The sequence below is a fragment of the Phycodurus eques genome, chromosome 14 (assembly GCF_024500275.1).
Source record: "Phycodurus eques isolate BA_2022a chromosome 14, UOR_Pequ_1.1, whole genome shotgun sequence".
NCBI lineage: Eukaryota > Metazoa > Chordata > Actinopteri > Syngnathiformes > Syngnathidae > Phycodurus > Phycodurus eques.
Genome location: NC_084538.1, coordinates 12,812,669 through 12,831,030, shown reverse-complemented (window position 1 = coordinate 12,831,030; position 18,362 = coordinate 12,812,669). Strand labels below are relative to the sequence as shown.

The following is an 18,362-nucleotide window of genomic DNA, read 5'->3' as shown; positions in this document are numbered from 1 at the left end:
GTGAATGTTTGTGAGTGAGTGGGAATGTGGTGTATGTGCTGTGAAGCCTCATTCAACTCCTGTCTTATCTTCGCTGCAGTAGACGTGCTTCTGAGCAGCCAGAAGTGCCCTCTACACAAGAAAGGGCTGCTTTCTTCCAGGCTCCTCCCAAACAAGCATCTGTTACTCGCCTCCTTATGAAAAGTGCTGTGCATCACCATCAACCCTTGCGTCTGTGAATATGGAACCCACCTCCTACACTTAGAGAGAGTACGGAAGCAATTGTAGAACATGGACGTCTGAGGGGTCAATTTAATTTCTGCTTTGTTGATACGATGTAGGTGGGTGATGGCTGCTCAAAAAATGGCAAAAATAACCACACATACTAACGTTATTGTATTATCTCAGGACGCTACAAAATCATACTCCACAGTTCCCACTTTGTTACGGCAGTCCATTTTCTTGCTGCCCTCAGTCTTCTCTTAAATAAACAGATTCATTATGATAAGTGAGTACAGGAGCTCCTCATTCTCCTTCATTGTTGTTGTTTGTTAACAAATCTCGTTCCAAATTACGTGATTTTTGTCATTTCCTACTCCTAATAACGACCGGTCGTAAATCGAGAAGAAACGCAGCAACAGTATTGAGAAAAAGTGGAATTAAAGATTCTGTGGGTTGTCACAAGCGCAGGATTTTTACCTTTGACACTTACAGCTTGAGAACAAAAAGGTGCAAACAGAAACTTCAGAGTTGATTTATTACTCCTATAGAGTGAATTTATGTAACGTTTATCTTTAGGGTCAGACATTAACTGTACACTGTACTCCTATTTCAACTATAATTGTCCTGTGCAGATCTAAAGTGAGGTTTAAGGCTAAGAAATTAAGAAGATTTCAGTATGTTTTCCCCCACACAACTGCAGCCACCTGCTTTACTCAATAAAATGACTGTTCACTTCACTGAACCTTTCATTTCATGCTACTCTACTACCGTAGTGCACAGTTAGTGAAGCCCACTATTTGACATTTTTAATGCTAAGTTACCTTTGGCTTGCTACCATTACCAAGAAGACCTTTGAGAAAAAAAAATAATAATTCTGGACACTGCAAAACATTTTGAATTTTACCCGACTACAATACAATGTGTACACATATAGATATTCTAAGTGACTAAAAAGCAGTATTCAGTCATCTCTGACAATTAGCAACAACATTGAGGTTGTCATGCCTGAGGAGAAATAATTCAGATGTGATAAATCACGCAAAAAAAAGACCACATAAGAATGTGGCAAGCAGCTGCACAAAGAGTAAACAAAAGAAGTTGAGCGAAGAGGTAAATCGGCAGTGAGCAGCTGCAGGAGTTCTGAAAATGCAACACCACAGAGTAGTGGAGAGCCATGACTGATGTCTGAGGTCTGTGCACCACTTGACACCACATTATCACTCTGTGCTCCCACACAGACACATGCCCATAAAACACAAATCACACATCGACCAAATATGACGTGAAGGGACTCGACTCATCTTTCATCTTCCCACACACTGTTGAATATGCACACGCAAGCACGCACACACGCACGCACACACACATGCTCCACATGCAGAGCCGCAAGGCCAGAGGTGCTTTGAGTTGAATTGTGGTCTACAGTACTTCTGTTTTAACTCTGTTCGAGTTTTACCACCGGGGGCGTTTTTAAAACTTTCTTTTTCCAGCCCCTTCTCACCATCAGGTTGCCAGTCACTCGGTCCTGCTGTTTGCCAACCTGGCAGCGTACCGCTGCTCCAAGCCATGAAAGTCTTAGCCATCAAAACCTGACACAAAGGCCTGATGTTGCTAGACTAAAGAGAGGTATATAGCTCATCCACTCGTCTGAGAGGAAAAGCCGCAGTCGCTTCTTTGCAACACTGCCTTGTAAACACTTCTAAACGAACAACAATGTAATGTCCTTGTTTGATTCTCAGCCATGGCAACCAAATAATGTTGAGTGACAGCTGTCTGTGTGTGGGAAGCGAAGCATTGAATAGGAAATTACACTAGTACTTTCAGGAAAGTGAAATTGACAGTGTCACACACGAAAATAAGACTCCGTTCACGTTTGAACCCAGGAACATTAGTGGCATGACTGTAAGCTCATTTAGTCCTTCAAGAAAGATGTAAACTGCTTTGTTAGACATGGAAGAATTCAAAAAGTGCAACTGGATGGAGGGTCCTGTAAGTGCTAGAGGACTGCATCTTTTTGCACAATTGTAAAAAAAAAAGAATAATAATAACAAAATTTTAAAAAATAAAAACATTTGTTTTTATTTATTACCAGATAACTAGCAACCCTTTATTGCTCAGTGACTGTTTTTGTCAATGTCTTTATGTCTCAAAAGTTTTCTCTGTCAATTGACTGTCTGCTGTCGTACTAGAGCGGCTCCAACTACCAAATTCCCTGTGTGTTTTTTGGACATACTTGGCAAATAAAGATGATTCTGATTCTGATTCTGAAGTAGGCACAAAACCCTACAGTAACTGATCACACATGAATACAAATGTGTCTCCTGTGATTCATTTGCTTTGCAGTAGTTTTATTTAATTCAGCATGAAACAGACAAACGATCCTATGGTTTATTAAATCCGGAAGCCACATTCAAAAGCTCTGTCCAGAATAAATTTGGGCACATTGTGCATACTGTACATCAGCTGCACTTTGCAATTGCTATTAGTCGTTTTTGCTTTTACCCAGCTAACATCCTGATTAAATTGAGGCTCCTGTGTGTCAGCTCCACCTAATTCTCATTTGTCAGACCTATCAGAGCCCTGTAGGACGGTCTCTGTTAATGAATCTGTGTGATGGTGGTGCACGAAAGATTCAACACTGCATTTATATTCATTAATATATTCACTGCTGATTCCATCATGGACCTGCAGTCTCTGCAACCACCAAACTCCTATGTAGCTAAAATACTTACATTAACAAATTTTGCATGAAAGGAATCACAAGACATTTGGGGAAATAAACACTGGTGCTAGTTTTAATTGAGACGATAAAGTGAAGGCACTTAAATGTGAGGCTACGTCAAAGAAAATGGCGAGTTCCTGATGTTTCTAGGGCCTCGGCCAACAAATGTGAAAGGCGTCACTAAAGCGTGCCCCTGTAAGAATGCTCATAATTGCCTTTATTAATAGTTTAAACTGTAACTATACCACAAGCTATGATCCCAAAACGCTTTAATATTTTTTCAAACTCATCCTACAACATTACCCTAAAATAACTGACTTACAGTTTATTTGATTTTGAAAAGACTCTCTGTAACTTCCACTAACTACCCAGGCTAAACTGAGCTCTTCCCCGGCATACAAAAATGTTAGTCTCTCAGTTGGGGATCTATCACTTCAACATACTTCTTTGCCACCAATTGCTCCTTTCGTTAGCCACAGCTTTGGCACCATATTGTCGCATCTTAGAGCATTATCGAAACAGCACAAAACTAACTTTCTGCAAATAGCTGAAGATAGGTTCCACTGAAATAATGAAAAAAAAAAACATGAATAGGTGAATTTGTGAATAGGTGATTTTTTGTACAGCAAAATGGTGGGGGCTAACTGTATACTTATTACTGTGAAGCTGGTCGGGTCTTATTACTTTTGCACAAAGGCTACCTGTAGCTTTCCCAATGCCTCCTTGAACTAACTCTTCCACATTTGAAAGCACGCAACATTTTTGGCCTCTCTAAACGTCCTCTGTTTTATGACCAACCTTCTTTTAAAAGAGGAAGTTACAGCCTATGTAGGCACTGTGACCGAGGAGTTGGAGCTGTTCCAGATTGGCCACAGGCATAGAATTAGTCCAAACTGGTCGCAATCACTGCAGGTGACTAGCTATTGTGGTCACTGATACTCTCCTGACTCTATTTCATAAGCTGGCTGAGGACACACACACACACAAACAAAAACCAAAAGGAGAGTTGGCATGTGAGGATTTAAGCCACCCAACCACACGGTCCTCTCTGTAAAGTCTGTGATTACTCCAAGACGCTAATTTGCTACTTTGAAGTTGGAGTTTTACAGTATATTTCCCTCTTTCTTTCTGTAATTCCCGGCCACCGTGTCCTGCCACAGTAAACTTAGTCCACAATTATTGAATCCGCTCCTCTCTATTGAAATAATGCCTGTAGGTTTTAATTATGCAAATAAAAGCGGATGAATTTCCATTTGATCATGTCTGGGGGGTTGTCTCACCCATTTCTGCATGTTTTCAATCATCTGCTCTTTGGTTTAGTCTTAAAACAAAGATATAAAAAAAACTCTTCCAAGAACCATCAAATTTCCATAATATTAAGTGTTAAATGGGTCACTCCCCTGCAGGTACCCATCAAGTGGAAGCTTATAAATAATTGGGGACACAGGCTCACAACAAAGAAGAAGATACTATATAGTGTGGTTTTCCCTCTGGGTTGAACTAAATTGTTATTGCATTTAGTGCATCTACATCAGAAGTGAGGTGTGCTTCAACACAATGGAAACTTCATACTCAAATGGCCATGAGGCCATACAATTTGACAATTTGTAATTCAACCAAAGTGTTATCTTTCAAGACTTCAGCTCAGCATCTAAAGGATCAGTGCCACAAGAATTTAATGCGATGTAAGAAAGTGACACATACGTCTGCTCAATATGGCTAAAACAAGTTGATTTTAGTTTTAAAAGACTCACCTCACAAGCACAAGCAGTGATCTCCCTAAGTTTATCAGGCTTGTCACTTGTCATTAACATTAAGGGTGGATACACAAATTATTTTTATGTTTTAATAATAACAGCTGCTTTTTACATCCTTTTCTACACTCGTATGACAGTTAGATATGTTAGTGTTGCATAAAATATTGCCTGTACATTTCATTTTTATGATGGTGACAATTTGGGCCTTAAACTTCTCATTTCTATTTCCACTATTTCAAATGGGTAAATGTTATTCTAAATTCAGAAAGTTGGTGAGAGACCATCATTAGAAGTTGCACTGTATTTCTAATAACCATGAAGGAAAGAACAAAATTATACTGTAATTCTTCTGCAATAACTTTCCTCATGGTACATCCTGTGTATTACAGCACATTCATGTTGGACAAACACGCTTGCCTAAATGTTGACCTAGAATGCATTACTACTGTATTCAAACAATAAGGCTACAGCTAGGGTGGGGAGAAGGGGGTGGGGGGGGGGGGATGTCTGGGGACCAAGCCCACTTCCTCTTCACAATAACGGGTCAGCCAGCGGATGAAGAGGGAGGGGAAAGCACGACTTTGGGTAAACAGGCTCCACTCTCATTTAGCCATGACAACCACAGACACAACACAAACTCCATCCAAATCCAGCAGGTAGTGTCATTGCAAATGCAACAGGAGTTCCCCCGAGTTGCCCCCGTGACCTTATTCCCATCATGGAGGAAGCAATTTGGAAGCAATCATCCAGAACTGTCTTTACTATGAGGGCCAACAGGTGAGTAGCTGAACCTCACAAAGACAAAGGGTTGATTATGCATTAGGGATCCTATGGCCGTACTCAACTTAAAGCACCCTGCCATCACCGTTCGCCACCCCGGAATTAAGGTCCAATTTAGCTATCAACAAGTGCAAAATGGTGATCTTCCAGCAGACAGAGCACCTGGTGAAGGCCACAAAGAACTGTTGAAGGGTCCTGCACTAAAAGGGGTGGTCAGTTCCCATGGGAGAATAGCACTCAAACGGAGGCTTAATGTCTTTGTTTTTTGTTTGTTTGTTTGTTTGTTTTGTTTTTTTACCTGATACCCAAATATGGATCTGATAATGAACAGAGACCACACATGCAGATGTCTCGAGCTTAAAGTCCAGGTGCCCCTTCTCCCTTGTATACCTGTCTCTCTATGAGCATCAGCTGCTACGGGATTTGGAGGGAGAAACTTGAAGTGTTGTAACCCAATCTGACTTTTGAGACTACCTCACTATGGGACAACAAAAGGCAGGGAGGGGGGGGGGGGGGCAATAGAAGCCCGTCACAACAACAGTGGCCTCTGAGCCTATATTTAACAGTGGTGGGAACTGTGTGAGCAGCCATACAGGAACACTTTCAATGCACAGTGAAGGTCGACTGGGACACGACTTCCTCCTTAGTCTACAAAGTAAGCGGCTGGTTTAGTTCAATCCCCCTCTGCCCCCTTCCTTACACCCAACAGCAAAATACAGAGATAAGCATTGTTTGGCCAAACAATGGCCCACTTTCAAAGTCTACAAACCTTTCCAATTTGGCACCCGTGGCCAGTTTTTGAAGTTTAGCATGGTTATAAACAACTTTCTCTGTGTAATAAGAACTTGTCAGGTGGATTTAAAGCAATCATCGTTAAATTTTAGGCTTAAAAGCAGGCATAGGTGACCATGTAACTCCATGAGTAAAGTCAGTACACCTTGAGAGCAGTCGTTCCCAGCTAAGTGCCCCCATAGAAAAGAAAGGTCTCACACCCCCCACCTAAAATACAGTACATTCATACCTCATTAACACTAAATTAACACTAAATGATGTTCATGTCCTGTTAAACATTTGTAGCTAAGTGACATCTTTATCAGCAGTCAGTATGTAAGCATCACAAAATCTTGTCACTTTTCAGGAAAACGAAAACGAAAATGCATGTTTGTTGAAAAATTAACATTGCATCATTAAAGAGAGCAAGCCCTTTTCAACTTTCTCAAAAAACATAACAAAACCATCTGGGGACTGACCAATTGTATCGATTTGTGAAAAAAATATGAGATTGACCAAATTTGGACACATGAGGTTTCTGCCCTACAATGACAATATATTATGCACTTACTTGGGTAGAGAAATTCAAAATGTACACATACAATGTACAGGGAGAGATTCACATTTCTGTTACTGTATTTTCTAAAATACTGACATTTCATTATGATCCTAAAATATTCGAACCTTCACAGCTCATCTCAATTTGACCTTCTCTAAACTTTTGAACATGGATGCACAACTGTTTCGTGTTTCTATATTTATCCCACAACTTGCTGTTCTCTAACAAGGAGCTGTAAGGCAAAACACCTTTTGATTCATGAATCAACCAATGCATTTCAAAGAATATCCTTATACAGATATGCCTTTCTGTGACTCTTCCAGTCACTCTGTATCTCTGTTGTAACCTGCTGACACTCTGTGACACTCTAAGCTCAATGGGCCACTTCCCTCTGAGAACATCCTGTTTGAAGCCTTGCAATGGCGATGTACTGATCAATTGTTAGGCTTCATCTTGGTCTCATGATGTCAAAATCAGCATGATGGCGAGATTAGAGAAATGTTTAAATACCATCCCTCCATCCATCCATTTTCTGTACTGCTTCTCCTCACTAGGGTCGCCTATGCCAGCTGCCTCTGGGCAGGGAGGCGGGGTACACCCTGAACAGGTCGCCAGCCAATCGTAGGGCACATAGAAACAAACAGCCATTTCCACTCACTTTCACACCTACAAGGCAATTTAGAGTCTTCAATTAACCTACCATGCATGTTTTTGGGATGTGGGAAGAAACCGGAGTACCCGGGAAAAAACACGCAGGCACTGGGAGAACATGCAAATTCCACACAGGCGGGGCCGGGATTTGAACCCTGGTCCTCAGAACTGTGAGGCAGATGTGCTAACCAGTCGTTCACCATGCAGCCTGTTTAAATACCAGCTCGTTTCAATTCAATTCATGGATCAAGCGACCTGTTGTGAATTTTACTCGTCAGCTCCTTGTTAGAGAACACCGTTGTTCAAAAAAGGTACTGAAACATTGAACAGTTGGACAGGAACATTCCAAAGTTTAGAAATGGTCAAATTAATTTAACTACTAAATGTTATGGTGCATTTTAAGTTCATAAGGTAGCCCTAACTTTTTGCGAGGATAGTGTCTGTGTGAGTGCATTTTCCTTGCTGTCCAACAACTTGCTCACAGGGATAATGGGTATAATACATTGTATCAAACTGCAGCTTGCAGTAAGTTTAATAAGATATAAATACAAGACCTACCTTTAATGAGTTTTGGTCAGCCAGTGCCAACGCTAGCTTCCTCAACTCGGACACTTTCTTCTGACAGCTGTGACAAAAGCCTCCCTTCTCCTCCGTCTCGGGCACAGAAACAGAACCGGCGCCCTCGGGGGCAGGCCGGCTGCTGCAGCGCGCGTCCTCCGCAGAGAGGAGTCTCTTCCTGGGGGTGGCCGGAGACTGTCCAGTCGGACATCCCTCCAACTTCGGCGGGGGAAAAAAAGGGTGACTTTTTGTTATTTTCACCTGACAGGGTAAATGACACATCTAGCGCATCTGACTATGAGCAGGTGTATATTTTGATAACGTTTCAAAGGAAGCTTTGTTTTAGAACTACCGCCAATTCAACCGAACCACTTACACTTGGAGAGTCGGGAGAAAGCTGGCCGTCCCCAGATGCATTCATTACACACTATTGGGCAATACACCTTCACAAGTTAAAACAAGCCGAGGCGAAGGTTGTGATCGAGCCGAGGACGAGTCATATCGGCCGCGGAGATGACTTGACGGTGCCCTGTCATCTGTTCACTTGATCCAAGTCCACTTTCGGAGGTGTCCCGAGGAGTTTGCTGAGCAGTGTGCTGCAGGGGAGCCCAGGAGCGTGCACACTGGTGCGCAAGAGGCGGTATTACCGTGGTGGAATGGGAGGGCTGAACGATCCGTGGAAACCGAGGGCACTAAATAACATTGAAACACATGTATCTTTTCATAGATTGAATTGAGTGAGTGGAAGGCCTATTTGGGAAATACCACCCCAAAAAAAAGTTGTATTTTCCGTGTGTTTGTGTTTATTTCAGTGGGGGGGAAAGTACTAAAATGTGTATTATTCAAAATAATAATAATCTATACAAAATACTAATAAAAGTGAATGCATTGAACTTCATTGAGTACATTTGTCGTAATTTAGTTGAGCACAGTACACTGCTTTATAGTGTGTATGTTTTTTTACTAATGTAAAAAAACGACCCCCAAAATGCTAACTTTAAGTGCTGCCTTCAAATCATCCCGGCGCCCAAACGCAACATTTGACGCTACTCTGGCGCCGCTATCTGGCAAACATGAGCAACACCTCGTTACAAGAATAGCAGTGGCGGTGGATGGCGGTGGGTCTGAGGTTAAATATTTCATTTGTAAACTTTCAATATTTCATGGTTAGGGGTGACGTAAGCGACAGCGGCCTCATGAAACCCCGAAAAACAACCCGATGCCCTAAAATGGCCCTCGTAAAGTGGCGACATTCGAATTTTTATTCTTTTATTTTTTTATTTTTTTTTATTAATGATGGGTATTCGATCAATTTTAATCCTAAATTTGACCGATTGCATGACAAAAAGTAAACACCAGCTTTTATAAATGAATTTGAATTTGAATTAGAATCTAATTAGAATTATAATCTAATTCGAATTAAATTTGACCGATTGCATGACAAAAAGTAAACACCAGCTTTTATAAATGAATTAGAATTAGAATTAGAATCTAATTCAAATTAGTCCACTATTTTGTTTTATTAGTATAGTTTACTACGTGCTTAAGTTAAAATGCCAAATATTATATATATATATATATATATATATATATATATATATATATATATATATATATATGGCCAAATGAAATGATGCAAATTGCACGAACTCAATGAGTGAAGTTTGATGTTTTAAAAAAAAAAAAATGTATAATCAGTGCTACGAGTTTGAGATTTTGAAAACACTGAGCACAACTTTTCTAGTGCATTATTTTTAACAAAGCGACACCTATGTTGTAGTCACTGACTCGAGGTGTTCTTACCCTCTTTTTTCTTTTCAGCAAGTGACTGGTAAATCCAAAAATGATGTCGGAGTCAACGAAGATGGTGCCCAGGTCGATGACGCCTGGTTGGGGCTTGCCCCCTCCGGGAGAGCCCAATGAGTTTGGTAAAGCCATGCGGGGCTGCAAATGTCACCTACAGTTATATCCCACTCGTCCTATTGCATCCCAAGTGCCATCTAAACCAGAAGGTGTTTGGATCCTGCAAAAAAAGAGGGAAAAACCTCCACATGCTATTTTCAATCCTGGAATCCAGAGAGCTGGGACATAATAATCTCTCAGAATTCCATGGAGTGAAGCCATACAATCCATAAGAGGCGCTCTCCATCAACTGGGAGACTTCTAGGACATCATCCGAGGAGGACCCTCTGCTCCTCTCTGCTCTCTTGCTTCCCCATCACCCTCCCTTATAACTCTACCCATCTCTCTCTCCCTGCTCCCTTCTCTCTCTCCTCCCCTATTCACGACATGCAGTGCTCCCAATGCCAAGATGTATAACCATGACATCACAGGCAATAATCACTAACGACACATCCCTGTGATATTCCCCATAACATTCACAGGGAGACTCACAGTGCGTCTGTGTGCACGCAAATGACCTCATCTGGACTTATTTAATGGTGCTATTTCTCCTTTAATAGTCCTACAGAATGCACTGTATAAATATCCTGCTGACTATCCTGATGGATTGCAAGGTAGCATCGATGATTTTTCTTCATGATGCGTATAAACCGCAGTGATAAACTACAACTGATTGGTTTCGGATTGATTTTAATATACAGCACTGTAGCATGTATTCAACCTAATCAGCATTAGTGCCTTGGAGTGTCTGCTCTCAACAATAAAACTTTAAATGTGACCTGTGTTCATCTTTAATACCGCTACTGAGAAGCCAATAAGACCTCATGATTGTGAATCAATATTCAATGAATAGCCTTCACTTCGCCATTTCCAGAAGGCTTGAGTCTTGTTATCACAGAGACTGAATAGTTGAGGATGGTGGGTGGAGCTCACTTTGGTTCAGTGGAACCAATAGACCTCGTCCATTATAATTAGGCAGGCTTGTATGAATTACAAAATATAATTATGGATGGAATACTGGTAATTTATATATATATATATATTAATAAATAAATAAAGTATAACAAAAATTGAATGTGAGTAGCAGAGGAGTTGATAATGTCCCGATGCTGAGATATGGCCACAGCTGGATTAGGACATACAGTAGTTAGATTAGATTATAGTATTCAGATGAACCCATTTCAATTGAGGAGTTTCTCAAAAGGATTGCAACTGATTACTTTTGAGATTTTTTTTCCATGATATATTCGTTCATATTACAGTAGAAGATGCTTTAATTGTCCCCCTTAGGGGAAATTTAATTAACGCTGTAGTTTGTTCAAATACGTTCCATTAGCCTAGATAATACATGTGCACAGAACACATTTACACTCCAAGCAATTGCGGGCTCAGTGCCTGCCAGGGCATCTCAGACAGTGAATGAGAAGCACACTGGAATCTCTTCCATCAACCAGTCCCATTTTATTTCCAGCCCCAGTCTCACTTTGGTCCAAAGCAGGATTCTTGCTTTATCTAATCCCCACCAGATCTTGAACATTACACACCACTTGGACCGAAGCAAGGTCCTTACAGTTCGAATTACTTATTTGCATATTAAGAAGCCAGTACCTGGGTCTTCAATTGGAACTCAACCGACTGAATCCAGCCCATAATACCACCACTATGCTGTTGTAATTCTAGAAACCATCAAGCATCACTGGAAAAAAAGGTCTTAATTTGATTGTGCACATCGGTATGTAATTTTCCCTCTTCTCCTTAAAAATAATGAAATAATATATGTCAGTTTACCACATTTTAATCATGGGCAACCAATATACAGTACATGTTCAAAGTAAATTCATAGGACTTTTTTTCAGTTGATACAAAAACAATAATATAGCACACAACTGTGGCATGCACAGTACATCATCTGGGGCAAATCAGAATTGATATTTATAAGTAACATGGAAAAAAAACATAAAATATCAAATACACCATACTCACCAGAGATCCTGATGATTAAATATATTGTATTGATGTGCAGATTGCTACCGACGTGATTTGCTAGACGAAGGTGGCTGTTACAATTTTTGCTCACACCAACCAATCAGAAGGCAGAAAAGGACCAGCTCACTGTGAGAAAGAATTTGTAGTCAGATTGGTGAAAAAAACAGTCCCATTGCTTAAGTTACATCAGCCAGCCCTACTGATTTTGAAGGCTCGAGGAAGATTACATTGACCTAGGAGGCACGTAGGAGCCTAAAGTCTGATTGTACAAAATCAATCTTACATCCACATACAGTGCTGGCAGCAGTGAAGCCAAGAGAAACACTATGAAATTAAATGAATAGACTGCTGGGAACAAAATATTAGATTAAAATATTAGAGTGAGAGAAGGCAAAAATGTTATTATTTCCATATTTATTTATTCATTTAATTTCCTCCACCCATCCATTTTCTGTGCCGCTTATCCTCACTCGGGTCACGGGCGTGCTGGAGCCTATCCCAGCTATCTTCGGGCGAAAGGTGGGGTACACCCTGAACTGGTCACCAGCCAATCGCAGGGCACATAGAAACAACCATTCGCACTCACATTCACACCTACGGGCAATTTAGAGTCTTCAATCAACCTACCACACAAGTCTTTGAGATGTGGGAGGAAACCGGAGTACCCGGAGAAAAACCATGCAGGCACAGGGAGAACATGAAAACTCCACACGGGCGGGGCCGGGATTTGAACCCCGGTCCGTTATTTATTTACTTATATTAATATTGATTTATTTTAATATTTATTTAATGATTTCAATATTCCATCCATCCATCCATTTTCTGAGCCGCTTCTTCTCATTAGGGTCGCGGGCGTGCTGGAGCCTATCCCAGCTATCATCGGGCAGGAGGCGGGGTACACCCTGAACTTGTTGCCAGCCAATCGCAGGGCACATACAAACAAACAACCATTCGCACTCAGATTCACACCTAAGGGCAATTTAGAGTTGTCAATTAACCTACCATGCATGTTTTTGGGATGTGGGAGGAAACCGGAGTGCCCGGAGAAAACCCACCCAGGCACGGGGAGAACATGCAAACTCCAAACAGGCGGGGCCGGGGATTGAACCCGGGATTGAACCCGGGTCCAGCCCCTAATAGATGTTGCACAGCCAAAACAACAACAAAAACATCTGCAATTTACCGCAAGGTGTCTTCTCAAGAGTGGGTTAAAATATTCAAGTTTGGGCGGTTACAATTTAAGAATATACTGCATGACAAAGCTGTTGTATTTCGGAGTCCGTAATATAAACAGAAATCCCATGACAGATTTTTGTCCCCCAATATGAGTCACTTTGATTGGCCCGCGAAGGCTTTGTGTGCGGTCATGTGGCTTCCTTGTGGCGTTTGATTGGGGAACTGGATTCAAATGACACTAGTGATCACGTTGGATTGACTCAACGGCACAATATGCGGAAGTCGAAGGCGAAGTCTAAAAATAGTTTTAAAAAAACAATAATAGTTTTTTTAAAAAAAATAACGAGTCGCATGTAGATCACTGTAACAGAGTAAAAGTACATTTCCTTCTCAACATAAATACTTGAGTAAAAGTAAAACGTATGGTGCATTCAAACTACTCTGACAAGTACAATTTGTCCAAAATTCTACTTAAGTAAATGTAACGGAATAAATGTTGCGCGTTCCTACCCACCTCTGCTGCAAAGACATGCTGCTATCAGCATCCGCCATCTAAGAATTATAGGGTGGATGCACAAGGGTACCACTGCAATGCTTACTAAGCAAACTGGTATCTCCAGAACTGTGTACAGTAGTCGCCCAAGAATACTGAGCCAGTGTAAATCAAGTAAATCCGCGAGGAATTGATGCCCCCCAAAAAAGGTTTATTATTACCTATAGATGATACCACAAGATGGTCTCAAAGCGCTACTCTTGCGAAAATTAAACCCCTAAACTTACTTCGACATAGTTCCTTGGTACCAGTATGCAACAATATGACATCTAAGTTGTTCTTTTGTCTCAGTGAAGCTCCTCAACTCACTTCAACATGGTTCTTTGACATCAATATGGTGTCAAAGTAATACATTTATTGCTTTGGAATGTTTTAGCAAATAACAAAGGATAGGTTCCAAAAAAAAAAATCTGCTTATAGGTGAATTCAGAATGCCAAACTGCAAATACGCAGGGGTTCACTGTAATACCAATAACCATGCTTTCTTCTACATCTGGTCTCAAATATGAGATCCCAAATCCTTAGTCCCTATAATGAAGTAAAATAGGGTGTTTGTGTGAGCAAAAGCAATTTGGGGATAAATTATTCATCCAAGTTTTCACTATTGTCATTGTAGCTAAAAGATGATTACATGAAGATTTACATTCTGACACAACGTCAACAAGCACAGCGGGGTGACTAAATGATATTTCAGGCTGGAATCAATTATTGTGGCAACAAACAGCATGTCTCTGTGTGACAGCCAGGAGTACAGACTTATTTGTGAGGGAGTGGAGGCAGGGCTTGTCACTAGGCTGATAATTACAAGCCATAGTAAAGATGATTTACCACGTCCGTCACTTAGCTCTACACCCCTCAGCGGAGGAGGTCTGGGTTGGGTCTTTGCTGATGAAATTCCATGGAGGGAACCCCTCGGGACTTGAGCCGCTACATCTGCTGCCTTGTGCACGTACAGGGAAATTGCTCAGGGCATCTCATTAAGGCCTTTCTTATTTCTTAGACATGCTTGTGAGACCAGCGGCTTCGGCACAACGGTGCATGCGCGGACAAGGCTTTGTGAGAAACATTTAGCAAATATTGATAGTTCTGCCGCATGGAGGGCATCAAAGGGATAGGAGACAAGCGGGATCGTGGGTGCACTGTGCATTCATGAATGATTTATGTAGTATTCTTTGGGGGGGGAAAGGGCATTTGGATTTCGTAGCAAGATTGTCTGATTTGTTAGTTTCCCACCACACAGGTTTGGAAACAAAGAGCCATGTGGTGCTGCAAGTGTGTTTTATTAAAGAGACTGGTGTTGGACCCCCACACAACAAAATTTTTCCTACTGTATAAATCAATAAAAATCCTGTCATCATTGAAAATAAATTTTGCTCAAGATGAGAAGAAATCAGTTCATAAAACCTTAGGGGACCCCATTTCGATTTAATAAATTTTTATTGCTCGAAACGTAATTCTGAATTATATGCACATTTTTTTATTTTTGAAGCAAATGGTGATACATGTATGTGTGGATTATGAAGCGGCCAGGAGAGGGTGCTGTTTTAAGGGTTTGACTAAACGGTTTTAGCAGGGTTAAAAAAAAAAAAGAATCATCCATTTATCCATTTTATATACTGCTTGTCCTTAAAAGAATCAGTTGTGTCGTGGAGCCGACCCAAGTTCACTTTGGGTGGGGGGACCCCCCTGAAATAGTAAACAGTCAATCGTAGGGCACATTTAAGGCGAACAACCATTCACAATCACATTCACACCAAAGGTAATTTACAGTAGTCTTCAATTAACCTAACATGCATGCATTTAGATTGTGGGAGGAAGATGAAATACCCATAGAAACGCCATTCAAGCTTGGGGAGAACTGGAAAACTCCACACAAGAAGTTCAGAGCAGAGATTCTGGAACCTGAATCTGGAAGGCAGATGTGCTAACCACTACTTAAATAAACAACTACAGCTGTAAAAAAAAAAAAAAAAAAAAAAGAATGTACATAAAACAGAAAACAAAATAAATAATAAATGCACGATTATTTTTTAATTAAAATATGCTTTTAAAAAAAACTCCTGCCTCCTCTGTTTCTTACACCAAACTCTCACAGCGGCCTGTTGGTGGTCTCAAGGTCTATGAAGTTGTGGTCAGACTCCCTCGAGGAGTGAGCAAGGGAGAGCTTTCTTCACATTAGCATTTGACATTCTTAACAAAAGATATGAACAACAGGTGGATACAACACAGCCCTTTCAGTTGCCTGACTACGGCGGCATTAAAACTATTGGGCGCAAAATGTCAGCACATTCCATGTTTGTGTAGGGCACAAAAAAAAAAAAAAATAACAAGGATGCCTGCACATTGTGCTGCATAGGGTTGTACACAACGCCGTCGCAACAAGGGAACTGGGAACAACCTTTCACAGGTAAACATTTTTGTGGCTCTTTTGTTTCAAATGATTTGTATTGATAGTGCAGGCTTGGTCATTGAGAAAAAAAGTAAACCTCATCAAATCATTTGATGAGCAAGTTATGACTTATTTTCAATCTACATGCATTCCCTTTCATGGGAACATTGCCCCCACCAATGTGGCCACTACGTAGGGCCGTCCCGTAATCGGGCAACCACAGTGCGCTGGTGTTTCTAGTCTTCTATTCATATCGGTGTTCTCAACTTTCATACGTGTTGCCCTTCATAAATCAACCGCAAAAAGTGCAGAAGACAAATTTGTTTTGTATTATGGTCAACTGCTAAACGACCAAAATCTGTCATTTCTTCTGCAGAGCCAACAATGAAATATAAAAGTGAATCCATTTGGATCCAGATTTGACCTGCTTCCATATACATAGTATTTTGTTTTTACTTCAACTTAAAGAAGAGAAGAGTCTCTCCACACTTATAGACTAAAATAAATGATTTGATTGAAGAAACACAATGTACGTGACTTCTTTCTCACTGTTTGAGGTTCAACCACCATCCTCAATAGTTTGCAGTTAAATCGGGCTACATGTACAGCAATGTTTGTCCCTTGGCAGTAACTGTCCATACAGGTTGGCTGTTGACGTCCACAGTGACGCAACAGAGACAAAATATGTTTATTGACTCGTTTTAATCAGGACCTTTAATCACAGTCAGAGAAAACAGAGAAAATATGAGCAAAGCCGTAGAGCTGTTAACAACTGCATGCACGCCAGCAGAGTGAAAAGATGGAATCTGGTGTGGTGTTTTTTTTTTTATTTTTTTTTTTATAAAGAGCCCTCTGCAGGGCGGCACGGTGGATGACAGTGGACAGTTCTGAGGACCGGGGTTCAATTGAACCCCAGCCCCGCCTGTGTGGAGTTTGCATGTTCTCCCCGTGACTGCGTGGGTTTTCTCCAGGCACTCCGGTTTCCTCCCACATCCCAAAAACATGCATGGTCGGTTAATTGACAACTCTAAATTGCCTGTAGGTGTGAATGTGAGTGCGAATGGTTGTTTGTTTGCATGTGCCCTGCGATTGGCTGGCGACCAGTTCAGGGTGTACCCCGCCTCCTGCCCGATGATAGCTGGAATAGGCTGCAGCATGCCCGCGACCCTTGTGAGGATAAGCGGCTCAGAAAATGGATGGCTCGATGGAGCCCTCTGCAGTTTTTGATGGTTAGTTGTCTTTGTAGCATTAGGAGGAACAAACAGAAGAAGGCAAACTGTATACATTGTTTAAAAATCATCATATGTGAGCCTCGAGAGGTTGTTCTTTGCCCTGCGGCTCCAACGAAAGGCCGATGCATCTGTGCAGCAAATGTCTGACTGGTCAAGTGGTCCTAAACATTTCACAATTTCTTCAAAGAACTGTTGAACTGTCGAGAACCACTCAATCAGGGAGACCACATTCATGTTCAAAATCCTGGGTTGATTCTGAAAAAGGTATCTCTACAAGAACAGGTTTTAAAGAGCAGCAATCAACGTACTGTGTCAAGAGCCATTACCTTGCAGAGGACAAGTACCTTCCATGTATTACTCTTTCTTACCTTGCTGTCACCTGCGCTCACACTCTGTCAACTGAAGTCCCAACCGGGCTTTATATATGATGATTTAGGGCTCGGTTCAAACAAGTTTCATTCAGGCAGGAATGAGGCCCGTGCTGGTCCGACCGGATGAGCTGGGTTCCAAGCAGTAGGCATGACGACCAGCCAGCCGCCCTTACAAAATAAATTACATTGAAGACAGACCATTTACCCTATTGTTTTGTTTGAATCTTTCTTTTTAGGAACCGTATTTTGGTCACTTAACCTATAGTCAAACAGACGCTACCGGCCTCACTATAAAACAGTAGAATCATGGAATTTCTTCCATGTAGACGCTGAAAAAAAGGCATTGATCACGATGAAAAAGTTAAATACAACTAAAGAAATGTGTATATCATTATTTAAACTGATTATAATGATTTTAATAAAATGTAAAAAGTATAGCCTTTTATAAAGGTTTCATTTCTTTTGAATGGTTGATTAATCCATTTGGAGAATGCATCACATTGCATCCATCCATCCATCCATCCACCTATCCATCCATCCATCCATCTTCAACACCGCTTATCCTGGTTAGGGTTGCGGGACGCTGGAGCCTATCCCAGCTGACTTCGGGCGAAAGGCAGACTACACCCTGAACTGGTCGCCAGTCAGTCGCACGGCACATATTGACACGGACAACCATTCGCACTCACACCGTCACTGAGTGGGAACTGAACCCACGCTGCCCACACCAAAGTCAGGCGAGTGTACCACTACA

The 18,362-nt window shown here is 41.3% G+C and overlaps 1 protein-coding gene across 2 annotated transcripts in view; it reads right to left on the bottom strand.

Annotated features, from left to right (window-relative positions):
• kif26ab (kinesin family member 26Ab) overlaps positions 1-8,590 on the bottom strand; it is a 64,874-nt gene extending 56,284 nt beyond the window's left edge. For both annotated transcript variants that reach the window (XM_061696618.1, XM_061696619.1), the window contains exons 1-2: positions 8,376-8,590; positions 8,000-8,218 (exon numbers count right to left, since the gene is read on the bottom strand). In XM_061696618.1, coding sequence (XP_061552602.1) covers positions 8,000-8,218; positions 8,376-8,420 — 264 coding nt within the window. In that variant the 5' untranslated portion in view covers positions 8,421-8,590. The remainder of the gene's footprint in view (positions 1-7,999; positions 8,219-8,375) is intronic.
• Positions 8,591-18,362: the final 9,772 nt, after the last annotated feature.